Source organism: Sander vitreus, chromosome 1 (genome assembly GCF_031162955.1).
Source record: "Sander vitreus isolate 19-12246 chromosome 1, sanVit1, whole genome shotgun sequence".
Taxonomy (NCBI): Eukaryota; Metazoa; Chordata; class Actinopteri; order Perciformes; family Percidae; genus Sander; species Sander vitreus.
The window spans coordinates 6,754,431-6,782,326 of record NC_135855.1 but is presented as its reverse complement, the minus strand read 5'-3'; the positions used below and the strand labels follow the sequence as shown (position 1 = coordinate 6,782,326).

The window sequence follows — 27,896 nt, the reverse complement described above, 5'->3', positions numbered from 1 at the left end:
CTTCTATTTTTAAGTTATAGTCATTTATTTAGATGAGGTGGAAATGAAATGTGTTCATTAAGCATCAGAAACACCCAATTATCTTGAGATTGAAGTGTGTCCACTCTTGGACCTCAAATTTAGACATAAAAAAAAAACTTGTGAGACTGTTATTAGTGTGATTTGAAGAAAGAAATTCCTCTATTTCACAAGGCCAAAAGTGCTCCTAGTTGAAGAACCACCCATTTATGTTCTGAGGTACAACTGCTGGTGATATACCCCCAAAGGGATCCACATTTGTACTTTTTCTAGGTTGAAAGGGTACAAACGTGAGAAAGGGTCCATGTCTGTACCATTTTTCAAACATATAGGGGTACAATAAGAAATATGTCAGTGTGTGACACATGGTGTGACCAAAATTATGTTGGGGGATGGGATGGCTAGTGCCTCAGGGCTGTCAAGGAAATGATGACGTTCTCAAATTCATTACCTAGGAGATTAGAAACAATAAGCCTATTGTTATTAATGCTAGTAAACTATAGAGAACTCTGTGAAATCAACAATGAATAGCAATATAAGAATTGGACAGTAAAAAATATTTATCTCGGAGGCAACATTGAATGATGATTTTTGAATGAGGGAGTTCACACGTGCGCAGTGGTTGCAGCAGCAGCACTTTGCTTCTCCCAACTGTCACTGCCGCACCTGGCGCGAAAACTGGAGAAGAATGGAGTTTTCAACCAGTGGCGGCGCCAGAGATGTTATTTTGCTGGTGCTTTGGGGTTGCTGGACGTTTCAGTGAGGGTGCTCTGAAATTTCTGAGTTTCCCTTGACACAAATAGGCTAACGTTACACACGCTCGCGCAGATGCCCACCCACCTCCGCCGCTGTTGCGAGCGAGCAAACGAGAGAGATTGATTTAAAGTTGCCGATACAACAGCACCATAGAACTCTGATTAGCCCACCAAACATATCTCAAATACCATCCAACAAGCCGGGTTTAAACAATCATTACTGCAGCTCTCATACAGTGGCTCAGAAGATTAATGCAGCAGGCCAAATACACCACCCATAGCCAAGCACACACATAAACACACACGCGCATGTATCCTCACACAGTTTTAACACTTGCACGTATGGTCAAAATAATGTAGTCATATCTGTAGTGACTTAATACATCTAAATAAGCCACTGAGGGCGAAAAGTTCTTGCATGGACCCCTATCAGCTGATTCACCCACTGTGGCCTGGCTGTGCGATCGCCTGGTCTAATGTCATGTACAGCAGGGTGACGTTAAGCATCCTCAGCAGCAATCACAGCCGTGGTCAGATCACCTTCCTCCGGCCGCTTTTCTTCGTCCCGGTTGGTGACAAGTTCACCATATCTCTCAGTCTCATTTACAGATTTTGATAAAGTCTCCACACCTTGACGTTTAGGGAGTAAAAAACGATCCATTGCTAGCGTTAGACTCACTTCTCTAATCCTAACAGCTCCAAATATTGAGCTCTTCTTCTTCTGTGTGAATACGTTACTGCGGAAGTAAGGTCAAAAGTTGTGTGCTGCACCCTTTGGCCGAATACGATCACCTGTGTTTTTTAGCCTAAAAATAATCAGTTTGTTTTATTAATGTATTTATTCATTTTTCAAATATAAATTATACTATTTACACATTAACGATTTTTTATTTATTTATAAATCAACCACAACAATTTCTTGGGGGTGCTAAGGGGGTGCTATGGCAATCCTAGGGGTAGCTACAGCACCCCTTAGCCCCCCCCTGGCGCCGCCTCTGTTTTCAACTGAGGAGCTGCTCCAGAAGTTAAAGGATTCAGGAATTATACTGACTGAAGAAGAGACACAGAGATTCAGAGATAACGTTGATGTTAAGCTGATATAGTGTGTTATATGTTCTTTACAACCTTTTTTTTGTCAAAACGGAATGGACTTTTACCGAACTAAACAGCAAATTGCTAGCTGATGTTAGCATTATCTTGAAAATTTGCCAGATACCTAATGTCAGTTAATTAAATCAGCCATTTGCCATCCAAAAAGTCGGTTAACGTTATGGCCTGCATGACCCTAATGTGTGGCTTTATAGACCATCTCTACTATAACGTTATGTTAACTCTATTTTTTTTTGTTGAACGGAAGCTGTTAAGTGCTAGCTAAAAAGAATGCTAGCTAACAAATTATTTGTTAGGTTAATGTTAAGTGGGGTCCGTAAAAATTGAACGTTAATTATTATTATTATGATTATATAAGATTATGTATCAGTCAACAACATCAGTGGCTACCTAATCATGTAACGAAATAAATCGTAATACTCAATGAACACATTTTTATTTAAAGTTGCTAAATGCCACGAGTTGCCATGAGTTGGGATTTTTGCCTACAGCATTTCATTTTTACAGGTATGTTTATTTTTAAAGTCACTCACACATATATTGTAAGTAATTAACTATTAATACTTGATTTAAAATACATTTAGCTTAGCATCATTGGTTATTCTTATTTTTTCTTAAAAACTGTGTAGTGGTGGAAAGCGGTGGAAATGACGGTTTATGGTGCAAAGATGGTTTCTGTTTATTTTTACTGAAATTGCCAGTCCAAAATATTTTAACCATGTATTTTATTATTTAACATACAGTATATGAGTTGAACAGTATACCTAATAGTTTAAAAAAAACGATTACAAATGAGATGCAAATTATATGAACCTGCTCAAAACATTCATTTTATTCAAAAAAGCTGTGTGTGTGTGCATAGTGTCTGTGTGCATGAAACATCAAAATGCATGGAATGCCCCAGCTTATCAATCACGTTGTGTGCATTAGACATTAAAATGTTACCATCATAAACAGTTAAAAACACACAAGTGTAACATCATAACCATAATCACATAGGCTACTTAAAAACAGGCTAGACCTAACTAACGTGTTACATAAACAACAGTAAAAAACAGTTATAACATATTATGTTCATCAACCATAACCACAATAACCTTGTGGGAGTGTGGACCGCTCTTTAGCAAAAATACAAAACAGATAACTAGATCATATACAATCAGAACAGATAACCATGTCATATACAATCTGTATATGGATTGTTTGAGTTAATGTGTTTCAAATGTACTCAACTCATTGCAATTTTCTAACCTATCAAATGACTGGAGCGATTACTTATCAACTATCTGGCAAATGTCCTGCCAGGCAGTAGCATTGATTTGAACATGGCGTTTAGTCACTGGCGTAGGCTCATTTGGAGATGAACAGAAGCAACTTAGGACGCGCCAGGAGATCACACCAGGACTCTCTGAAACAATCTGGAAGGACACAAACTAATTATTACCATAGCCAAATGACTATTAATGTTATGTCATGGCCCACAGTAAATGTTAGACTATTTGAATTTAGTAGGCTTACCTGGTGGATTGTCATTGTGCCGCAAAGAGTTTGAAGGTCATCAGGCAGAAGAGCATCGATTGCATACATTTTTTCATTTTAAATGAAGAATAATTTAAGTTAATCTTCATAGAAGTTAGTCTTCAAAGCTAGAAGCTCATTGAAGAGAGTTTTTGGACTTGATATATCATTTCCCATTGCAACCATTCTGTCTGCTTTCTGTTTCACTGCTGCTTCAACTCCGTCTGCAGGCCCTTTGCCATGACCAGTCTCCTTGAAATTCCAGGTCACTTTTGTCTACCCCATCTCAAAAGGCAATGTGGACGGAAGAAAGAAATTCTTCTTGGAACGATACTGGGTGGTTGGCCCATCACTGACAACATGACGAGTAGTCAATCCTGGGTTTTGCTCTTTCAGAAAATGAAAAACTTTCTTTGTGTGGGCCCAAATGGCTGCTGGATCATGCCTCATGGAGGCGCTCAGGGAACATATGGACATCACTCCCTGCGTCTTTAAATTTGGCCCATTTTTTCCGTTTTCTCTCTCTCCTCAGTAATGGAAAAAGAGCTGCAAACAGCCTCCTTTGATGGTGGTGAGAATGTTTGGTGCATTCTCACCACCATCAAAGGAGGCTGTTTGCAGCTCTTTTTCTTTGCAATTAACACAATCACGGTACATGCATTCTTTTGTGCTATTCTCACAACAGAGAGAGGCCATGAGGTCGTCAACATTGTTTGTGTTAATCACCTTACACTGCATCAACTTATCCGCCATGAATTGTGTATTGGAGTGTCTTTTGCAGAGACATTGTGTCTCTGTCCTGTACTCTCGGTCTAACCACCCAAAAGGGACACCTCTTGGAGAATTGTGAGTAAGAAATCTTTTCCTCAGGAAACTCTTTTAGGAACTTCTCATAAAAACGTTCATCCACTGTTTTCTTTTTCTCTTCTTTTCCTTCCTGGAGACCTCTAAGATTGGTTTCACTAGTCCTCTTTCTTTTTTCCTGCGATATCTTTCTCTGTCCTTTTTGAGTTTCTGTTGATATTTAACTGGATCGGCTTTTATTCTGTCCCTGTATTCCTGTGACTTCTTGGCCATCGACTTTGGCATCTTAAATATAAATATAGATTAAAAAAATAAATATAGAGTGTACTGGAATGGTGATATATAAAGTTCTCAGTCCAAAAGCACAAATTTGTCAATATGCCAAAGCTACGCCTGTAATTTCTCAGAGGTGGAAATGACGGAGGTGGAGTTTTTCTGCAATATTAGCACACACTCATGTCAGGGTTAGCTACTTTTGGACTTAGTATATTGTTTACTCGTAATAAACATAAATACATTATTTTCATATTTGTTGTAAATAATTCAACCAAACTACAGCCAAGGTGGAAATGACGCTGAATAAAAGTACTCGGTATAAAAGCTTGAGTTACCTTGATTTATTTTCTTGTCCTGAAGAGCACATGTGCCTGAAGTTTCACCTTCAACTAATACTTCCTTTTCACTATTATTTCCATGGTCACCAAGTAAATAAAATATTTAAGGTGGATCTATTAAGGTGGATTTTGTTGAGGGAGGTGGAAATGACGGAAAACCTGGGGACAGAGTTATTTTATTCCAAAAATAGTTTAAAATTGTGATATACATTTCGATGGTATGATATTATTTTATTTATCCTTAAGACAAACAAATCCTTTAATATATTTTTTTAACATTCAAAGAGGGCCAGTCTGGGTTGGGGACAAGCATAAAACGGCAAAATCTGCTAATAAACAGCCTTGCAAAAGCATTTTTAAAAGAAAACGGGCAAGATTTGGTGATTACTAAAATGTTGGAGCATGAACTTCATAATGACAATGTATTTGTGCATATGTTTGTTTATTTATTTACAAAAAAAGGCCAAGGACACAAAAGTGCCTGTAGTTGGAGAATCACCTATACATATATATATATATATATATATATATATTAGGGGTGGAACGGTACATGTATTCGTGTTGAACCGAAACGGTACGGGCGTCATGGTTCGGTTCATGAATTTACACAGAGAATACACGGTATAAAAATAAATAAAACTTGCGTTCCTTAGGGACACCTAATCTGTAGCCCCGCCTTAGCTCTGAAGCTGATTGGCGCGCTGCCTATGTAGCCGATCTCTGCCTATGTATGCGGTTTTATTGAGTCAGCGATAGCAGCACTAAGGATGAGTATGGCGAGTGGTGGCGACCCACAAGAGTTAGAGGACAGTTTCAGTAGTACAGGCGAGAGAGTGGTGGATAAGACTGCTGTTGTAGATTAGTGGTACTTTTCCAGCGTCGTGGCTCCGAACCGTAACGTTAGTTGGGACAGACGCCTTGTTTCTTTAGGCTAACTATATTAGCTTTAGCCAGGCAGGGAGCTGCTTTCTGCGGTGAAAAATGGCCGGGAAAATTGCATTAATCAGGTAATTTAATTTGTCTTTGCAGAGAACAGAGATGCTGTATTTTCTGTTTCATAGCTGATTGTCTTATTTTGTTTACAAGTTACAGATGGAGTCTGGAGAAGATTTGGGGTACTTATTGTTTACATCTTACTTTACACACTTCAGGCTGTTGCAGCTAGCTCAGGGGAGAGTCTAGGTGTTTCTCGATGTCAAGGAAGGATCCTTTGAAGCCAGAATTTCGAGGATGCTACGTCATCAACGTCCGTCGAAGGACTGTTCCAATGTCGAGGATCCTCCGAATTCCACCAAGGACAGAGTCCTTTGTTTGGAGAATTTCCCATAGACAGCAAAGGATGCATATGTGTATCCTTCACGCTCCCATATTACCCACAATCCTATGCGCGCGGCTTGTTAAAAAAAATTAAATGGCTGACCTAAGCGGAGCGGAGTGACGGGCAATTCTCCGACGTTCATACGTCTCCGTTTAGAGAAAAGGCAGCTGTTTACCGGGGGGAGAGACACCGCTGCCAACTGATATCGGTGAGAAGCTACACTATTGTTAATTGTTGTTAACTATTGTTATTGTAATGTTCAGAAGTCATAGCTGTGTAATCTGCTTATTATTCCCCCCCTCAGTCACATCACGCCCAGGCCAAGAAGAAGTGGGACAATTTAAAAACCAAGTACAAGGTGGGAGATATTGTACTTTGGGGTATTAATGTATGGACATAATTGTTATGCACATCTTAATGTAACTTGTGATTTTTGAAGTAAGCCTTGGATGTAAACCTGACAGACTTGGGCCTGCTGACAGTAAGTTTAGATGCAGTATTGTGTAATATAGTAGTAATACATCATCACAACAATCTTTTGATCTTCACTGTTTAGGAATGCAAGTGTCCTGCTACAGGTCAGGGGACAGAGGATGGCAAGGCGACAGCAGCAACTTGGCCCTGGTTTGCCCTCATGGATGAGGCATTAGGGCAGTCTGCGGCAGTCTCGCCCCCCTGCCTTATTGCCTCGATCCAAGAGGACAAACCAGGGCCAAGCACTGCACAAGAGGTAGAGGAAGGGAGAGACGAGGAGGAGGAGGAGGAGGATGAGGAGAAGAGAGAAAGCAGCAAAGAGAGGGCAGGGAACAGAGGAGAGAAGAGGAGAAGGGAGAGAGAGAGAGGATCCATTCCTCCAACTCCTCAAGGAGGACATCAGATATCAGAGGGAGGCGGAGGAGGGAAGCAGAGGCCAGAGAGAGGTCAAACCGTTTTTTTTTTTACTGTTGGAGAGGTTGGCGGAAAAATAAAGTAAATTTAAATTTAACTGGTTTTGTCTTTTTTGTCTTCTTTGCCCCTTTTTTAATTATTATTTATTATATTTATTTAATATAAACTGTCTATGTCCATTTTTTGATATACATAATGAAGTACATCACTAGTACATTAAGTATATTTAATGTACCTTCTTGACTGTTTATGGGTGTTTACCAATGGTGTTGTTAAATGACTTTTCATATGTTGGTTACAGTGTTACAGTAGTTTAAGGATAATTGCCAGCTGGTAACTTTGAAGTATGTTATTTGTCTTAATAGTCATAGAAATAACAAACTTTCTTTTATGTATTGGATGTGTCATCTTCCACACATTTAATTATTCACCTGGGAAAAATAGTCGTGGTCCAGAGGTGTCTCATGCAGTGCAGACACGTCATTTGTCAGCGCGGCCCGCCAAGCTGCTCCACTCCGGCTCTCCCCACCATCACGCTCCAGAGGTGGCTGGTTGTTGACCAATGACCGGTCTGGCCCTAAAAAGGCCAGACTTAATCTGACTCAAATTCTATGGTTACTACACTCTGAATAGTGTTCGTTTACTGGTAGATCAGAGATATAAGACTCAGGATTCGAAATAAGACTCAGGATTCGTCCAGTTAAAGTTAATAACAAGCTTTAGTGAATGATATTGCAGAATAATAATAATAATAATAAATGTATTTATTAGTAGGATAGCCCCTTGAGATGAATCATCTCATTTTCGAGGGGGTCCTTAAAACAATTAAACAGTAAATACAAAACACAAATCACTCCCAAGCCTAACTGCTCCAACAACAACTGATCCCCTTCCCCCACATACATACAATTAAAAACAGTAAATTTGCATACATCCCAAATATGATGCTATTTTAGTAGATGCACAAACAGGAGCCAACTCATAAAATAAATAAATAAATCAACAAAATCGTAATATGTCAAGTTAGAAACAAGAGCAGGTTATTTGTAAATAATTAAAGACAGATGCCTTAAACAAAACAAATGAAGTAATTGCGCACAAGTATACACATCAGGCCACTTACATAGGCTACGGCGAAAGCTCTGCGTGGAGCCTCCACAGAACTGTAAAACAAGCTCAAGTGGCCTGATGTTTATACTTGTGCATCGAGCCGGCATATAAGACGACCAGCCACGCTGAGGTGGTACTAAAGTCTGCAATGGAAAACGGACGCACAGTGTGTCGAGGCGAGTAGAGTCGAGGCGAGTCGAGCAGGTACCATGTGAAGTGAAGTGGGCAAGGTATTCCAATCAGATGGTGCTTTAAATTTCTTTGGAGAGTCTGGGAACAAAGAAAAAGGGGTACACAGTATGTCTCAGACTATATGTTGATCTATAAGGGATTGAATGTTTTCAAATAAATAGGATAATTAAAGAAAATTGATTTAAAAATAAAATGCAGCCAGTGAGAATGCCTTCTAAATTTGGGTGTTAACCAGTGAAGCGACTCATACATCAGGCAATGATGGGTTCTATAAGGACACCTCAGAACAAATCGACAGAGACTGTTATAGGCTACATTGAGAGGGATAAGATTTGTTTCGGAGGTATTCTGATAAATAACATCTGCATAATTTAATATTGGTAATAGAAGCTGTGAGATGATCCTTTTCCTAACCTGTAGTTTAAAACAGTTGATAGAATGATATAGTGTTCTCAGACTGCAGTTTATTTTCTTAACAACTGAATTAATATGAGGTTTAAAAGAAAGCTGGGAATCAAGCAAGAGACCAAGATATTTAAATTCCTCCACTTTCTCAAGTGTTGTTCCATCCAAAAAGGGAATTGAACAATTATTAACTGGGTAAAGAGAATTAAATTTAGTGCCGAACAAAGTAAAAGTAAAAGTTTGTTATGTGAAAACCATTTTTGAACAGCATCAAAGTCAACCTGTAGTGAATGCTCAATATGTAAGATATCTGGCTTGGAGGAATAGATAACTGTATCATCTGCATATAAATGAATATGACAAGTAGAGCAGGATTGCGGAAGATCATTAATAAAAATAGAGACTAACAAAGGTCCAAGAGATGAGCCTTGAGGTACACCTTTTTCAATAGTTATAAATTTAGACTGACAACCATTATAAGAAACACACTGGCGTCTATTGTGAAGGTATGAGTTAAACCATAGTAAAGAATGTCTAGAGAAGGCAATAGCAAAAAGTTTGTCAAGAAGAAGATAGTGATCAACCATGTCGAAAGCCTTTGTCAGATCAATGAAAATTGCACCAGTAGGCATGTTATTATTTAAAGAAGAAAATATATCATTGGTGAGATTCATAAGAGCAGTGGCTGTAGAAAAATTAGGTCTGAATCCAGATTAGTGTGGAGATAGTGTTATAGTCAGCTCTCTCTCCGCCCTGCTTTGGATGTCTTTTTCCTGTGTGTCTGTGTTTATTTGTGTTTTGTCTGTGTTTTTCCGTTTGGAGTGCTGGAGTGCTGGAGTGCTGGAGGCGTGGTCTGGAGGAAAGTAGGTCAAGGGGCGTGGCCGCTTCTACCATGCACTGCTGATCTTCACAGCTACAGCTAATCATCCAGATTCAACCCAGCAGTATTTAAACCCGGGCTGATCATCCCATCAGCGCCAGTTCGTTAACTACAACCCATGTGGTAACTTGGCTCCAAGTCCCAGAAGAAGTCTAGTGTTGCCTTTGTTCTCTGTACTTAAAGTTACCCTGTGTCTCTCTCTAGTTCCCGCTCAGACCTGCTGCTTTCTCCGCTGTGCCTGCATGCTCCCAGCCTCACCGTCCAGCCTCAGTCTCCACTTTGGGAAAACCACCAGTGTACTCATCTCTGCCTGTCTCCCTCGTGTCCCGAAACCACCTGGACTCTTCCCCATCGGCTCGCCTCTATCTCGGACCAGCCAAGAGTTTTCCCGCCCTGACACAATCAACTGTGTAGTTCTGAGTACACGTTGTTTAATTAAACCTTTTAAAACTGCTCTACATTGTCTGAGTGATATCTCTGCGTTCTGAGTCAGAACTAGCTCCTAACAGATAAGTCATTGACATATTGAGATATTTGATTAAAAATTAACTTTTCAAACACCTTTGCTATGCTATTAATAATGGAAATGGGTCTGTAATTATTGAGGTCAGAAGAGTCGCCACCTTTATGCAAAGGGGTAACTTTGGCACCTTTCCAGATTGATGGAATTGTGGATAAGGAAAGGTTAAACAAGTCAGATATAGGATAAGCAAGAACATGAGAGGCAATTTTAATAAACTTAATCTCCAAACCATCTGGGCCAGCACCACTACCTGAACTCAATCCACAAATAACCTGCTTGACATCAGCCGGATGAATTCTGCTAAACGAGAAGGAACTATGACATATAGGGTTATCTGGTAAGATTTCAGGATAGGGAAAATCTGAGTGCTTTGAGCTACTAATGGAAGAAAAGTACTCGCTAAAAGCATTGGCAATTGTAGAATAATCAGTGAGATTTTCATTATTGAATCTAATATGAGAAAATTAGTTTTTAGTGGGTTTATTAGTTAGACTGTTAATTTTATTCCAAAACTGTTTGGGGTTTTTAAAATCATTATTTAAACAGTCTTTATAATACTTAGATTTAGCATTTCTAGTTTTAGTTGTACATGTATTCCGTAAGAGTTTATATAAAATCAAGTCGTCAGAGTCCTTTGATAAGTGATATATTTCCCAGGCCTTGTCTCTCTGTCTAAAAAGACTAATAAGATCACCATTAATCCATGGTAAGTGTCTACCCTTTACCTTAATTGATTTCTAAGGAGCATGTCTATTAATTACATCATTTAGCTCAGTATGAAAAAAGACAGTGGGTATTAATTGAAACCTGTCCCATAAAACGCTCACTATTCAAATTTCTAAATTGTCCTACTGTAATGCATCTTGGCTCAGGTCGGGCTCGGCCTAATACAATTGACCACGCCCCCTTTCACAGCTAATGAACTGTATAACGTACAATCTTATGTCAGGTATCATTGAACTCAGCAGGGAGTTCCCTTTTCATTGGTGATGAGTTGTAGTGTCTGAGTGCAGCGCAAATGCATGGTTGCAAGGAGAGGCGTCCGCCCGTAACCTCGACGCGCACAGAGGAGTGAAGGCCCGTCCAATGCTGCTTGCAGCTTTAATTTCTCATTATTATTTTCATAATAGCAGTTGCTATCCTATTTTCCTATTAAAAACCTAATTGCTGACATAGCCTAAGATATCTTCTCTCACATAATTTCACATGCCTATAATGAAGGAGGATAGGATTTTTGGTCGGCATCTGTTGTAGGCTTGCTTCTGCAGATAGCAAGGCTGGTGGACCACGGCTCATGGGGGTAGATCTGGCGGTCCGCTGGCATTTTGCTCATCAGTTTTCCAGCGGGCGGTTTGCCAACAAATGCTACAACAACTTCCCACTTATGGTCCAAGCTCTTTTTTTTATTTATGAAGTTATAGTTCATCCTTAATTTTAATAACATTTCATGTATTTTCGTAATATTCACAACAAGTGAAAATTAAAAGTGATGGTCAGCAAACCAGAAAGTGGCACACCACTGGCGGTCTGATGCATGGACCGGTGCATGGTCTGCTCTTGGACCACCATCATATTCAGTTTATTAACTTGCCGTGAATTATTACACAAAATGTTAATTAAATGCATGAAGAAGTATGCCTAGGCTAAATATTCTTTTGACAGTAGCATGATAAAATGATTGATATGACTCATACAGTATTAAGGTTACAGTAGCCTAGCTAAAGTGAATGGATAATGTTAACTAATGTTACCAACGTCCCTGCAAAACTCACCACAACTTTGTAGGTGTTGTCCCTCATGCTGGCCCTTACAAAACCCACAAGCTGACCCTCGGACACACTTCATTCAATAACGTGACCCGAAGTGGTTTGCACCCCTTTGGACACTCTTGTTCTCGTCCTTGAAAAAAGCCATCATGGCAGCCAAGGAGATCATGATTGCACTGATAAGTCTACTGTGCAGAAACAACAAACGCAACACAGGTTTTTTTTCTTTTCTTTTTATTAAAGATCGTACAGTAGACAGTAACGTTACAGTAGCCTACACAGTACAGCAGCAAAGACTCTAACGGACTTTCGCGGGGTTTAGGGTTTAACCAAACAATTACATGAATTCCACCAATCAGAGGCATCACTGTGGGATTGTTCAGGATTGTGGGTAATGAAGTACTTATCCAAGACTGTGAATAAAGACATTTATCTCAAAACAAGGATGGTGCCCCATGAACTTTTGGCTTCTATATGAGCATATATAATCGCTTAGTCATGTCGTAGCTGGTTTTTAATTCTACCATCATAGTATACCATATACATACTAGGAACTATATTCTCAGAAGGCGAAGCACTGCTACTTGGGCGGAGTTGTAATGGCAAACATTACATTTAAGCACTGTTCCTTTTAATTCTTATGTTTTCATTAGCACATAACCTTTTCTCAGCATTATTGAAAGACAGTTTATCCTATTTTATCATGTTGATTCGATCCTGCTCAACTGCTGAGACAGAGAGTCTGGAAGACGAAGCGTAGGCCCTTTGTTTGAACTGATAAACTACAAGGCCACTGTAAACCATCTTCCTTCCCAGATCCGTTCCTCCCATCAGTTACGATGTACGGGGAATGTGACACCAGATGTGAAAGTGGGGGACAGGAGATTAGATGAAGTGGTTTTATGACGCTTTCTGTAGATTTAGGAAAGTATCTGGCAGGATCTGTATCTTTATGTGCGTGTTTGGCTTTAACCTTCTGACCTTATCTTTATGCTGCCTGTGAGAAAATGTAAAGTCCTGTTTTAGAACAGATCATGTGTGAATTGTCACTCCCCTTTCCCCAATGTGCATTCTCAGTGTTCCCTTCACTCATTTGAAGAATCTGTACTCACTGTACTGTTTGTGCTTTTTGTGAATCTGTTATTCTTCCTATATTTGCAAATATATCTTAATAAAATACAAAACCCTAACTTGGTTTAGTTCTCCGACTGTCTTATTTGTTTCATTCACTAAACTTTGGAAACTCTACCCCTGCTGCAGCAGAAACTTCCATTACAGAGTGATTAGCACAACACCTGAAAAGCACTGTTGTTACTCTCTGCTCCTCACCACGGGGCTTCTCAGGTGCTGCGAGCAAATCACTCCGCCCAAGCAGCAGAAGTTGCAGTGCTTCGCCATCTGTGGAGAATAGTTCCCAGTATGTATACGGTTAGAAGATGGCTGTGTCTCATGTGACCTTTTTATTTGTACAAGCTGTGACTATACAAATCACAACATGTCACTTATTGGGAGCAGTCGGCTAGTTGGAGGCGGTTACCTCCAGGATCTGTGGTAAGCTAGGCTAGCGGTGGGTGCGTCGGACAGAGTTACAACACGCACGGATATGAAAAGGTATGTATGGACTGTAGGGACTCCCTGGATATGAAAAGGTATGTATGGAATCTCAATAAGTCGGCATGTTCCATCTTATATGTCCCTAAGAGCCGATGTGGGTTTAGGTTTAGGGTTTAACACTCATCTTATGATACATCCGAGGGCTGTATGCTGTAAAGCCTGTAACGTGGATGAGGGATGAAGCCATGGATGCATTAAGAAAAGCTCTGTTCACGAAACTTCAGGCGAACCTCAGTAGCTAGCGCTAGCTAGTATCTAGCTAGTAGCACAACATAATGACATAACATCTCCTTGGTTGTCTAAATACATCCATCGTTTATTTAGATAAGCATGTAAACGATCAGGAACAACGAAAAAACAATGTTTAACGTTTCGGGTATTTTCGAGCTCCATGATTGCTTGATGCGCTTTTGAGCAACTCTCATTGGAATGAACGGGGCTGGATGCTGTATCCAGTTCTCTTAATACATCAAGGAATGTGTCAAGGTGTCAAGGAATTCCTTACAGGCCCGCTTCTCTATCTTCCTTACTGCCTTAGAAGTGTCCTTTTGGAGGCCTTGCAGGTAATTTGTTCCTGTGTGGATCACCAGGCACTGAGGGCACCTGAGGGTCTCCTTTTTAACAGCTTCATTGCCTGGCCTGTGGTGCTGTAGCGTTTAGATTTAGTGTTAAGCACTTTCTTACCAGGAATTTTCCATTTCAGTCAACCAGCAGGACCACTGGCGGGACTTGTTCTTCAGGCTGAGTGGAGAGATGGGCAGAGCTGGCTGTGTGAGTGTATAAGGAGCTAACAGGGTGTTGTTGGGCTGGGTGCAGAGCTGGTGGGCAGAGACAAGGCAGGGGTTTGGGACACTGACATGAAAAGCCTGTGCTTCTTTATTGTTCATGTGAGGAGTGCTGGGAGTGGGTCTGTCATGCTTTGGACTTGCCTGGTGAGGATCTTTTCTCTGTTCCTAGCATTCCCCTTCACTTTAGCTAACTGAGCATGGAGCAGTGGTGGCTGGTGATTTTTTGGGGGGGTGCTTCTTTTTAAATTTTGAAACTGGGCAAAACAACCAGTACAACTTTATTTAAACAACGATGTATTTTGTATTTAAGAAGAGCAAGACAATATGATACAAATACATCAAGCTACAAACATAACAAGATAGTGACTGACTGAGTTTTTTAAAACTATATTCTCCCACCCACTACCAAAAAGCATGTTAACTACTTGAACATACATTTTGCTCTCCTTTCCTTCTGGCCAGCAAATTTCTCAATGACTCTCTGATTAAAGTCAGTCATCTCAGTAACAAGTCTCTTTTCCATGGACAGCATGGCCAGTGTATTCAGCCTCTCCTGGGTCATGGTGTTTCTGAGAAAAGTTTTTATTCTTTTCAAGATTGAGAAGCACCTCTCAGCTTCAGCTGTAGTCATGGGTGTGGTAATGACAACTTTTAGGAGAGTCACAGTTTCGGAAAAGACTTCTTCGAGATTATTCTCCATAAACAGCTGGAATAGGTCCACAGCACCACAGCAGGCGTTGAACTCTTCCTGGCTGTAGATGAGACTGAGCTCTGTCTTCACCTTGCTTCCACTGAGCATTGGGTACGCTTTCATGGTGCTGCTCAATGCAGCTTCAGGAAAGGTATCCTTGTACTCCTCAAACCTGTCCCCCTGCAACAAGGTGGCACAGACAAGGTGGTCTGTGAAGGAGAAACGCTCCCTATGTGTCCCAGGATGGTGTCACAGACCTATAGAGATAATTAAAAAAATATATATGTAAATGCAAGGTAGTAGCCTGGAGTAGACCACTAGTTGTCACTGTTGCAATGACTTTTCAAAAGAAAAATAGAGCCATTTGAGTTTTTTTTTGTCCCATACAAGACAGTAGTTTTTGGTGTGTAGTTTTTGGTGGGTAGTTTATGACTTCATATTTCATTTGATCATTTATTTTTATGTTGCCAATTTATTCTTTTCAGGATGCTGTTGTATAATATTAAAATTATGATTTTTGTAAGGATTTATACCAAGCAAAAAGTGTTTTCTTGAGTCTTTAGAATATGATATGTGGGCAGGACATCTCTGCAGCACAACAATAATGTAAAATGGTATTTTGACTGATTTCTATAACAAACTCACCTCTGCTGCAATCCTTTCACGGACTTCTGGACTGAGCGCCCGGCGCCTTTTTGTTGGCCGAGAACCACTGCTTTGCTCACCAATGGAATGGAGAGAGTTTCTGCAATGGACAAAGATAATTTATTATAATATTGGCAAAAGAGAAAGAGAGTTAATGAGAGAAAGCAAATAATGATCATATTACATAGTTACCTGATCTTTTGTATTTCTTTTTTCTTTGGACCCTAGGAAGAGTAGCTGCTACATTGTTAGCAGCTAATGGGGATCCAAAATAAAGATAAAGATGTATATATAAGTAATTTTTTTGGTTACGTTATTTCACCAATAAAAAATTAATGCAAGTAATCAGCACTGGCGGCAAAAAAGGCAGCATGGCGGCACAATGGTTTACACCGTGGCCTCACAGCAAGAAGGGAGTATATATGTTATCGCCGTAACTACGTGGGTTTTCTCCAGATGCTCCGGTTTCCACTAAAACATGTCTCCTCCCTCTCTACCGAGCTGATGTGTGATGAGCGTCTGGTGTTGTAAGACTGCCGTTCATCACCCAGGCTGGTGCTACACATGGTATGGTGATGGTAGAGAGTAGCCCCCCCGAAGCGCTTAGAGTATCTATGATAACGCTTTATAAATATAATGAATTATTATTAAAGTAAAACACAGCAAACACGCACATTTCCCAAAATGTCAGAATTTACCCATACAGATCCCACCCTTGTGCCCAGCTGTAAACTTCGCTCAGTGCGCTCTATTTCAAATTTCCTCAGCCTGCTTTTGTGATTAGCATATTGGGGCGATGGTTTGATGAGTTGTACTGTCACAAAATCATGTTCATCAAAATGATGTACTGTACATCCCCATTTCAAAATAAGATTTTAGGAAACCCTTATCATTTACCTTAAGAGCTGGATCAAGGTTTTTTTTCCTCCAAATATATGCAGCCAAAGACTAGGTCCACATGTATGAAGAGATCAAACGTCTTTATTCCTTTGCCTTGTTATCTAAAGCACTTAAATGATTTGTCGTTCTACCTCATATTCTTTCAGTCAAAAAGTCCACAAGCAGTGTAACGTCACCACATCGGATATACTGTATAGCCAGGGGTCAACACTGAGGATTGCTTGTTGAGTATAAAAGATCGAAGATTGCGCTTTTACACATGCAAATAAAACCGGGTGAGTGGTAGCAAACATACCACCCAATCAACATATACACATGCTTTATACTCTAGGATATTTAACAGTTGTTAAAAAGACAGCTTAACCATGAATAAGTAAGAAAATAAAAGTCGCACACAATCTACATACACTCAATATACGATATTGCACTTAGAACACAGTATATACAAGACATTTTACAATGCAGCACATCGGTATGATAACCAACACAAAGGTAATGAATAGACCCATCAGTCAAAATCAGTGTTGTGCTGGTGCCTCTCTGTCTAGAGTCAGGTTTGCCTCAATGAGCAAACTGTTCTTCGCGTGTAATATCGAAATAATTTTTTTACAAAACCTTCTGGTCATGGTTTAAAATCATAAGTGGTGTTAGTAAATATGTGCATATGAATTTATGCTCTCACAACTGGAGCTCCACCAACAGCAGCAGCTCTTTTCTCATCAGTGACATGTGACTACAATCACAAACCAGAACCTTCACTCAAGTGAATGGTCTTTAAGGATTTTGATTCTAAATTCTGTTTTATATACTGTATCACCTGACACTGCTTTTATAAAGTAAGCACAAGACTTAGGCTTTTGATTTATTTTGTTTCTGTCTACTTTGAATCAAGTGTATTTTTTCAGGGATTTCAGGGATGTCTTACTCTTTAACAAAAAGGTCTATCTCTGTAGGGATCCTTTCCATAATGTTGTCAGACACTAACAATAATAATTGGAGCCTTTCAGTGGTAAAACAGCACTTATGTGGATGTAAATTGAAGATGCGCAATTGCCCAATAACTTACATTTTATCTTGTTTCGCCGCTGCCGACTGCAGCGATCTTGTTTAATATTGGAACAATGTCGAAGATTGGTGTTCCCATCAGTCACTTACACACAAAAACTTGAGGGTCCAGGTTGAAAAAAAAAAAAAAATTACCCTTTAATCAGTCCCTCCAGGATTTTGCGATCGCAACAATTCACGCGAATTCAACCAATCACCGTGAATTTGGTGCGACACGCAATTTTGACCATTCACCGCAACTTTTCCGCAAAATTGACCAATAACCGGAGGTTCCCACGACTTCAACCAATCCCAGCAGTCCAGACTTTGCGTCAGTATATGACTCTGAGGCGTACTCTGAGAACCACTGATCAAGCGGGAGTGAGAACGGATTGACCTAACACACATGCGTCGCCAAATTAATTTCCTTGTTTCTGATATGAAGACAAGACATGTGTGACTCAAACATCTCACATTTACCAACAAAACGTACAGCGAAAGACCTTGCAAAACATTTATGACGGTCCTGCCAACCTGTATACATTTTAACATCAATGTTTTTCACTCTAAAGTTGCTGGAAGCTGCTCAGTTCCCCCCGCGACTGACACGTGCACATCAGAGATGTTCACAAGTCATTTTTTGGAAGTCCAAGTCGAGTCTCAAGTCTTTGAGCTCGAGTCCAAGTCAAGTCTCAAGTCTCTGGCCATCTGATCTGTCCCTAACACTGTATTGTTAAATCTTCTGAATTCAAAGCATGTCCTGTAGCTACTATCCATACAGTACAGTATCAAAATCAGTTGTAGGAAAACTGTATGTACTGCAATGCAATCTGAAGAAACACAAATTAGTTTCTGTATTAACTGTATTTTTAAAAATGTCGGTATCTGCACCTAAGAATACATGTTTGTCTGTGTTACTAACTGGCTGTAAAGCCCAACCTGATCATGCATTACATTTTTCAGTGTTCAAAGTTTGAGGGAAACATTTGTATTGAAAGTTAATACACCAACCAGGTGCAAACATGTGAGAACTGATCTGTATTGCTATTTAACAACAACCTGGTGAAATATTAACCTAAGTCTGTCACATCATAGGGATACAACTATAAAGATACAATTTGCCTGTTCGCAGCATTAGCACAACACATTGCGATGGTTAGCTTGTTACCTGTGACGATATATGCTAAATTTAACTTCTCTTTCACATTAGCAAGTGACTGACCTATCTAGGTGCGTTTTGAGATGCCTGACGAAATTCGACGTTGTTGATCTGGCATTATTTATCTTGGTGCCACACACCTTGCATGTAGGTTTTTGCTTACTGCCACTGTTTACAAAGTTATTGAAAGCAAAACTAATGACAAAAGGCACAACTCCGGGAGGAGTTGGTGTCGCCATCGTCAATGCATTTTTTGATATGCAGCTCGTCATACGTTTCCCCAACGTATATGAGCCAATAAAAGAAAATAGAAGTAAATTTAGATTTAAAAAGCAATAATTGCATGAAAAACGAGTCTTGAAGCTCGAATCCGAGTCAAGTCTGAAGTCTTTTGGGTCAAGTCGCAAGTCAAGTCTGAAGTCAGCTGTTTGTGCGACAGAGAGTGCGACTCGAGTCCGAGTCTCAGACTCAAGTCCCCATCTCTGGCGCACACACACTAATGGTGGATGCAGAAAAAACGGAGATGAAACGTACTGGATGACCTAAATTGAGGACAGCTACACTCGTTATTATGAGTGCAATGATAAGTTACAGTCCAATAAGTACATTATCAAATCATAACAATGTGTGTCCCAGGCCAGGATAGGAAATTAACTAACAATGTAAAGATCAACAAGCTTACATTTTACATTTTAACAAACACTGACACGTATGTTCAAATTAGATTAATTCAATAAATTAGTTTTTGTCTTAAATCCACCAGCCATTTTCATATTATACCAACATTTGCAGCATCCTCAGCCTTTTTGGTAAGGTTACTAAGAAAACTAAGCCCAGAGTAATTTTATTCTCCCTGAAACAAGTTTCCATTTCATTTTTAAAGAACCATACCAAAAGTATTTTGGTATAGTATATTTTTTTGCAATTTTCACTGTCTCTCGCAACTTCATTGCAACAAAAATACAAAAGACATTGCAACTTTTATTTTTACAAAAGCTCTCCCGCGAAATCCTGGAGGGACTGTAAAGTAAGGGCGTGGAGGTTGGAGTGGTGGATGGGTGTGAAGCACATCTGACTTTCATGCAGAAGATGTGAGGTTTGTGACCCTAACCCCTAACCAACAGGTTACCCTTATCTTTACCATCTTCATCTCAATGGCTAATCCCACCCTGAATTATTATTGTGTTGACCACGGGTTCATTCTTATCTTAATCAGATCTTCTTAAAACAGCTTTGCATCTTTGGATCTTGAACTCTCTTTCTGGCCCTCGACTACTGGTTTGCTCTAACCCCAAAAGCCTCAGCTTGGATGCCCAACCAGGTTTGCCTTAGAAACCTCACTGTCTCCTGGATTGTCCTTCTCTCATCTCTCTGCTCTACCATGCTTCTTAGTGGTTTAGGGCTCTTTCTGAATAGGGGGTCCACATGGTATGTGAGCAAGTGCTAACCTGTGCTTTAGCCAGTGTAGTACTCAAGTTCGGTCTTGGTCTCGAGATGGCTCTTAAGACCACTTTTTGAAGGTCTCGTATCGGAATGAAAACATTTTTACTTGGTCTCCGATGAAGAGGACTCTGGATTTTATTTCAAGACTGGTCAAGACCATAACCGCAGGGATATCACTGAACTGCCTGTGCATTGTCTGCTTTATGTGTTAATATCATTACTGTGATTGGATGTAAAACATCCTGCTTCAAATGCAACCAATAATTTGACTCATTTCTAATTTGAAATGTATTACTGTTAACCCCCTCTACCCGCCCCACTTAACACACACTCCCAAGAAAGTGAATGGAGACAGGAAATACCAAATAGTTGGTAATAAAATCTGGATACCTAAACCAAAAGGAGTTTATTTGTTTTCTGTGGGTGTTTTTATGTGAATGTTGATCTTTCAAATCAATATGAGGAGTGCCTATGGTTAGCATTTCATTTATTTTATCGTGTCATGCAGTGTAGGACTCGCACTGGTCTGGCCTTGGTCTTGACTTGGTCTCAACCCCTCAAAGTCTTGGTCTTGTTGGTCTCGATACACTCTGGTCTTGGTAGTGACTTAGTCTCAGTTTAGGTGGTCTTGACTACAACACTGGCTTAAGCTCCCTATTCCAAACTAGCCTAGTTAATGGAGACTCTTTAACCTAACCCTGACGTAACCATCATCTTTCCTAAACTTCAATCAAGTATTTTAGTTGTCTATCCTTTAACCATAGGTCAACCATTGTTAATTTGCCATAACCACTATATTTTCCCAACCACAGCAATGTTGGAATTGTCACACAGGTAGAAGAAAAAAATAATTTCAAAAACGTTGGCACTGAACATAATCCAGGGTTTTGCTGAATTGTCCAGCATCAACATTACATCTGCTGCTAAGGTAGGTGTTACAGATACGGGGTTTTGAAGGCCAACACGAGTTGTTGGTTTTGCGTTGATGTTTTTGTGTCAATATATTTAATTTGGATCATTTTCATGTCAAAGATGAACAAGAATTCAGTGTGTCTACCAAACTTTTAAACCTATCAGAATGGAAAAGCCTTTGAAAGAGCATCACAAGACACTAAAACACATAGGACAGTTGCAGTTGTGGTCATCATTTCCATCACGTAATATTATTGGATACTCACTTCTTATATTTACCTCAAAATAAAGTGGTTTAACAAGCTGTCTGACTTCTTGTGTAGCAATGTTGCTCTGTTGCCAGATCTCAGCAATTCGGAGAGTAGAAATTATGGTCAAAACTAAGAAAATTAGACCCAAGTTGTAAGTTAAATTTTGCTTTTATATTTGATATGAGTAACTTCATAAATTTTTTTTTTAACAATTACACAAATAAATAAAGGAAAATGTGAAGAGTATGTGTATGTAAAAGTAGGACTACAAGATTTGTAGGCTTTTTATGTAGCTACTGATTCGACGAATCTCAATTAACATGACTGCCGGATGTATACCTGTATACCTGTGTACCTCAGTCTAAGTCTTGTTTACAGGAGAGTAGTGGTACGCGTTCTACAATAAACATTGTTACATTTCTTTTTGGCTGCGCTGTGCCAAAAAGGAATATAATGAATGAATGTCATTGTAAAGTAAATGTTCAGTTTTTGAAGGAAAGTCCAAAAACTCCATTTGATCCACATAGTGAACACTTGTCTTCATATTAGGAGTTTGGGTCCAAATTCAGAAAGTAAAGCCCCTTTATCCTTCCAGCCTTTTAAGGCTCTGTTCAGGTTCCTTTTAGGAAGTGAAATAATTGGACTGAAGCTTTTCCTGTTTAAATATGTGCATTTTGAAGCTTCCACTCATAGACGGTGTCCTTTCAGTATTTTGCTCATTCGTCTCATGTAGTCCATCTGTTTTTACAAAATGCAATGTGTGGTTATAACGGCTCGCTGCCACTAGGTGGAGTCGGGATCCTGTGAACAGGACCCACAGCATCTCTGCTTGTACATGTCCAGGTAGCACAGCTTCAGCCTCTTCACCATGCTGCAGTACTGAGTTGTGTCCTTGCATTCACCTGCATGGGAACAAAACAGTCCATGTAATCATTGAAGAAAATCAATGTAATTGTTGTCAATGTTTCACTTTAGAAGTCCCATAGTCTTTTAATAATTTCCTTGACATATTCTAAAGTAACTTAAGATGTTTCCTGGAATTGAATGTGTAATTTGGTATTAATTAAGAAGATACTTTGCCGACTTTTAACCAGCTTTGTATCATAACAACAACTTCCCTCTATCTGGCCACCGCCCTCTCTGTGCTCATCGCCCAGCGAAACAGCATCTGCTTTTTCTGGCTAGAAAGCTATTACTATAGATGTATTATATGTTACTCGAACTACAGACTGTACTTCTGCATATGGACACAAAGAGTATAGAAGCGGATCGAGACAGATAGACGCCCCTCTTTCTCTCTTACTCAAACTCAGTCCGAACTCAGATTAAACTGTAGAACTAGGCAATGCTGATCAAATATAAACTGAAAACAGAAATCAGAAACTGTTTGGCAGTAATAAGTGAGTTTATGAACAGGAAGTGGCCGCCAAATGTGTATTTTTGTGTAGTTGGAAGTAATAGGAAAGCGTGCAGTTACATAAGAATGGAAAACAAAGTTTCCAAAAATAAACTAGTATTTACTTGGGTTTAAATGGATTTCACTCAGTAAGATTTTAGCAGTTCTGAGAGAACTGTACACCATTTAACAGCTAAATCCATAAAAATGTTCTTGATTACAAAATCTCACATTTTAAAATCTCAAAATCTATAACTAAGGGGACATTAAACAGCTGACTGTTTGTGGTGCCACACACACACACACACACACACACACACACACACACACACACACACACACACACACACACACACACACTGTGACTTACTCGCACAGTTGGTGGCGTTGCAGTGCTGCCAGGTGGAGGGCCGTTGGAGCCAGGCACAGTGCTGCTCAGCCAGAGTCCTGCCACTCCTACGGTGAACACAGTCCACCCTGCGGGACTGAAAGCCACTCCCACAGACTACCGTGCACGCCCGCCACGCACCGGGACGCCACTGGACGTCACACAGGTTAGAGGAACAGTTGCGTACCGTTGATGGCCTGAAAGACGTTCAGTATTAGTTTGGTTTCTAGTGCTACACATTCATTACTGTGGCCATAGGTGTAATTAAGGTGGGGATTGTCTCCTTTTTCACTTTTTTTTGGCCATTTTTTAAAAGTCTTTGGCACTTTTTTCAAAGTTTTTGTCTTTTCCAGATATTTGTCACCTTGTGACGTTTTTGTCTCTTTTTTCGAGTTTTAGTTTCGACAATTTTTCTGACGTTTTCTTTTTTTTTTTTTTTTTTAAATACATGCATACATGTCCTGGGTCCTCCCTAGATAGTTGGAGAGCTCAAGGACCCCTTAACTGAAAGTGAGACGGATCAGGGACCCCATACTACATATAATGTAGAAAAGTAGAAAGTTGCATATTAAATCTTAGTGACTACCTTACTATAGGCCAGTAAGCCTATCATCAATGTTTTTTCACGAATAGGCTGATTTATATTTGCAAATAATATGTTGCATTCATGTTCAGACTTTTTCAATTTAGAAAAAGCTTTCAAAAATTGAATAAATTGGTAGCCCCCTAACTCTGAGGACTCCCTAGGGATCCCAGACCCCCAGTTGAAGATCTCTACACTATAACACAAGTTGCATACTGTGTACAAAATGCTTATCATGGCCACTAGGTGGGGCGGCTGTGGCTCAGGCGGTAGAGCAGTCGCCTACCAATCAGAAGGTTGCTGGTTCTATACCTAGCCCTACAGTCCCATGTTGAAGTGTCCTTGGGCACACTGAACCCCTGAGCAGGTGGCACTTTGTATGACTGCCTCGGCTACCAGTGTATGAATGTGTATGAATGTGTGTGTGAATGGTGATTGGTTCCTGTACTATATAAAAGCACTTCGAGTAGTCGTTAAGACTAGAAAGCGCTATATAAATACAGCCCATTTAAATGTACTAGTTGTGATGGTAATACAGTATAGTCATTTTCATTGTGTTGTAATGTGTGTGTATACCTGTCCCTGAGATCACAGTCTGTGTACGAGGAGCCGTTGGCATGTTGGCAGATGACCGATCTCTTCTGTACAGTGGTGGTGGGGCCTAAACACCTCCCTGAACACTGAAATCCAGGAACATGAAGTTAACACTTAACAATGCATTTGCTACATTGTGTGACATGCACCCATGTTTAAAGCTACAGTGCATAGTTTCTGTCTCCCCCATAAGGAATTCTGATTCTAATGACAACAAAACTGTTGAAGCATTCACATAATACAAGCCTTCAGTGATCGCGCACCACCCCCACCCCTCCTCCACACAGTTGCTAGTAGCCAAGGAGGACACGGAGGATTAAAAAAACATGATGGACTCTTCAGAAGAGGTAATTATCTTCGCTTGATTTTTTGTGTGCGAAAGTCGCTGGACGACACAATCTTCTGAACATAGCCATACTGAGAAATACAGAGAGAATTGTGTGGAGCTGATGGTCTTAATTAGCTTTGTATCGACTCATTTGGCAATGGCTTGAATGTAACGGTCGTTTATTAATATCAAAAAGTTACGCTAAAGCTTTAATTGTGTTTGAATGTACCTTTCCCCATGCACTGGTTACCCAGGTTGGACAGTTATTGGCAGTGCACTGCACCGTGTCTGTGGGCCGGCTCGTCCTCTCACAGGCCGCTGCTGTCAGAGTCCTCACTGCACCTCTGGCATCCAGCTGCTGACAGGACAACTGCCTCTGTTTCCAGCCTCCTCCACACAATGCTGAGCACTTTGACCACTCTGATACCGACCATCTGGAATTATGACCAGACACAAGAAATACAGAGACATTTCTGAGATACAACTTTCAAAATGGGAGATAGCTTGGCCTGTGAATTGCTATATATATATATATGGTGAGGACTCTAGGCCATGTCACATTGAATGCATGCCCCTAGTCTGTTAATGATGGTGCTTGTGTATATTTGCATGTATTATGATTCAGTGTTCTTGATGCAAATTGTGTATAGATTACATTGACATGATTATTTCCTGTAATATGTTGCCCGGAGGCTGGCACTTTTAAAACCCCTGGAAGGTTTTTAGGCAATTCTCCTTTAAATTTCCCTTACAAATTATATATTGTATCTTTATATATATATATATATATATATATATATATATATATATATATATATATATATATATATATATGTGTTTGTGTGTGTAAATTAAGAAACAACGATAAATCAATTTTTTTTTTGAGATGTCTAATTTTCAATTGCATTTGTGAATACAGCTGGTCTATTACAAATAATCTTAGACTCCACTGGACTAGGAGCCTCCTCAGTCTTACATATGACTGCATTGCTTTTTTTCAATAATGTATTTTTTTTAATTAAATAAAATTTTGTATTATTATTTCTTAGTCTCCCATATTCCCGTGACAGGAGCTGGCTGTGTTTCAGAACTTATCTGATGATCTGCTGTCAGAATGACACCCTGACCCCTTTTTCCACCGGGCGCGTCTGCGCTGCGTTCGGGAGGCCTCCAAGAAGCGGCTCTCCTCTCCGCTAAAGATACGCGGCAGGTCAATTTTCACCCGAGCAGCGGGGCGTTCAGACAGCCGGGCAGGAAGTAAAACAGTAAGACTATTCTGTCAATTTACCAAAAGACAGCCCCCAATATCGTATATGTCTGTTTACAACACCACAGACAACGAAAGATTCATCCTGGAGGTTGTAAAACATAAATACGACATCACAGATCTTTTTTATAAAGACAACACCAGAAAAGAAAAGGCATGGAGTTTAACTGTAGGAGTGCCTGGAGTGGAAGGTAGATACCAGCTTAATAAATACGTGATTGTTCTGTATAGTACTTGTAGAGACAATAAAATCTGTCGGGCAGGCAAAACACTCTCTTCTGAAACGCTCCCGGTGTGGTATGGTGGTCGGGTTGATGTCTACAGGTGAGTGTACCTGGGGGGGCAGTCCTGTCTGTTGCAGGGGACTGGGGAAGTGATGAGTTTTGGTATGTGCTGACACATGGTGGGCTGAACATCCTTTCCATCCAGAGTGACACAGCGTATCCTCCGCAGCCAAGTGCCTCTGTTCCCACAGGAAGCACTGCATGTGGTCCAGTCTCCAAACCGCCAGCCAAACTCTGTGGACCAAAGATACAACACCCACATCCGTAGGATCAAGGAAACAACAACAGAAAGAAGATTTCAGAACACTATAGGGAAACAAATAGCTTTTACCGCCATCCAAGGATTTGCCAATCTAAGTGTACATGAGTGTTCTGCGCAGGTTCTCAATTTTTTATTTCAGATTTTGAATTGCCCACCTTACAGGTAAGAAACTGCCTGAGGCAAAGTGGAGACAGCTGGCAGAGGCACTGTATAACGCATAAAAGAAAAACTAAAGACACTGATGCACTGAGTTAGGGTATATGCAGGAATCAAAAATAGCGTCAAAAATAGCACCAAAAACAGTGGAAAAAGCATCAAACTAACTAAAAGATTACATTGGACTTTTTTAGCAAGTTTTGTCTTTATGTTTTTTGATTGTTAATTATTTATTAACTGCTCATGCTTTTCCAATGTTTTAAACACAGATAATGGTCCAAAGTGATGTCAAATTGCATATTTTATTTATTAAAAAACATAAAATGTTGTTAAGGAAAGACTCCTAAACCCCTGCCAAATATGCGCACCCAAGTCTTCCACAAACCTAGGGAAAAAAACTGGGTTTATATAAACTACACCAATGAATGCAGATCAGCCTAACACTCACCTTCAGTGTGAACGTGTATCCAGGCAGACAGCATGGGTCGAGTGCTGTTGATCAGGGTCTGGCATCGGTACCGCCCAGAGAACTTTACCTGGAGAGTGTTGACTTCAAGCACACGGCCTCCCACCAGCATCCTGTACTGCAGACCCAAATCCTGACCCTGGGTCTGGGTCTGGGTCTGGGTCTGGGTCTGGGTTGGACCTGAAACTTCCTTCAGGATCTGGTTGTTGTAGTCCCACCGCACGGGCACTTTGTGGTCAGGAACGACTGGACAGCCTGTCCAAATACAGAAGCAGACTGAATGTAAACATTAAACATGTTAATGGACTGATGGAAATACTTCAAGAGGAGCTCTGTTTACAGGTGTTAGGGAGTACTACTGCATGGACGTGTACACCGTTTTGAGATTGCATTGTGGGTAATAGAGGCACCAGGTTATGACAGAGAAGAACTTGTGGAATAAAAAAGACAACATCTCTGGTTCTGCTGCATCCATTTTAATTGTGGTTTGGTTTAAAACACCAGTCCCATGGTTTCAGTAGTACTACAGGGAGATGGTGAAAGTCTTCGGTTTTCTTCCGGCACAATAACTCCACTCCCCCACTTGAAAGCCCTTTGTGATCTTCTACAGCAGCAGTCAATGTGGTGAATAGAGTACAGTTATAAATACGAGGAATACATACGAATTACAGTTCATTACTTTTGGTAGCTATATGTACGAATGGTTGATGAGAACAGCCTGAGGTGTACTGCAGATAATTGTGTTTTAATGTCGCCGGGGTTTTAAAACATTTGTCTCTGAGATTTTCTGTCACCACATGGTAAAGTAAGACGGAGGTGAATGT

The 27,896-nt window shown here is 40.1% G+C and overlaps 1 protein-coding gene and 1 long non-coding RNA gene across 2 annotated transcripts; both read right to left on the bottom strand.

Annotated features, from left to right (window-relative positions):
• Positions 1-13,732: 13,732 nt before the first annotated feature.
• On the bottom strand, positions 13,733-17,432 carry LOC144521795 (uncharacterized). The gene is made up of 3 exons (XR_013502358.1): positions 15,832-17,432; positions 15,640-15,739; positions 13,733-15,251 (listed from the first exon to the last, which is right to left on the bottom strand). It is a non-coding gene; the product is annotated as an uncharacterized LOC144521795 (long non-coding RNA).
• A 2,338-nt stretch (positions 17,433-19,770) lies between these two features.
• Positions 19,771-26,872, bottom strand: LOC144521722 (ADAMTS-like protein 3). Its single transcript, XM_078256324.1, has 5 exons — positions 26,239-26,872; positions 24,867-25,071; positions 24,292-24,395; positions 23,115-23,329; positions 19,771-22,250 (listed from the first exon to the last, which is right to left on the bottom strand). The coding sequence occupies exons 1-5, from the start codon at positions 26,448-26,450 to the stop codon at positions 22,132-22,134; spliced, it is 855 nt and encodes a 284-aa protein (XP_078112450.1). The 5' UTR covers positions 26,451-26,872; the 3' UTR covers positions 19,771-22,131.
• Positions 26,873-27,896: the final 1,024 nt, after the last annotated feature.

What these genes read in the sequence shown, in the direction of transcription:
- LOC144521722 (XM_078256324.1), bottom strand. Translation starts at nt 26,450, where the DNA reads ATGTGGGTGTTGTATCTTTGGTCCACAGAGTTTGGCTGGCGGTTTGGA. An exon ending in TAACCAGTGCATGGGGAAAG is followed by an intron (nt 24,396 to 24,866) that starts GTACATTCAAAC and finishes CCTGGATTTCAG; the next exon opens with TGTTCAGGGAGGTGTTTAGG. An exon ending in CAACGCCACCAACTGTGCGA is followed by an intron (nt 22,251 to 23,114) that starts GTAAGTCACAGT and finishes GTTCCCATGCAG; the next exon opens with GTGAATGCAAGGACACAACT.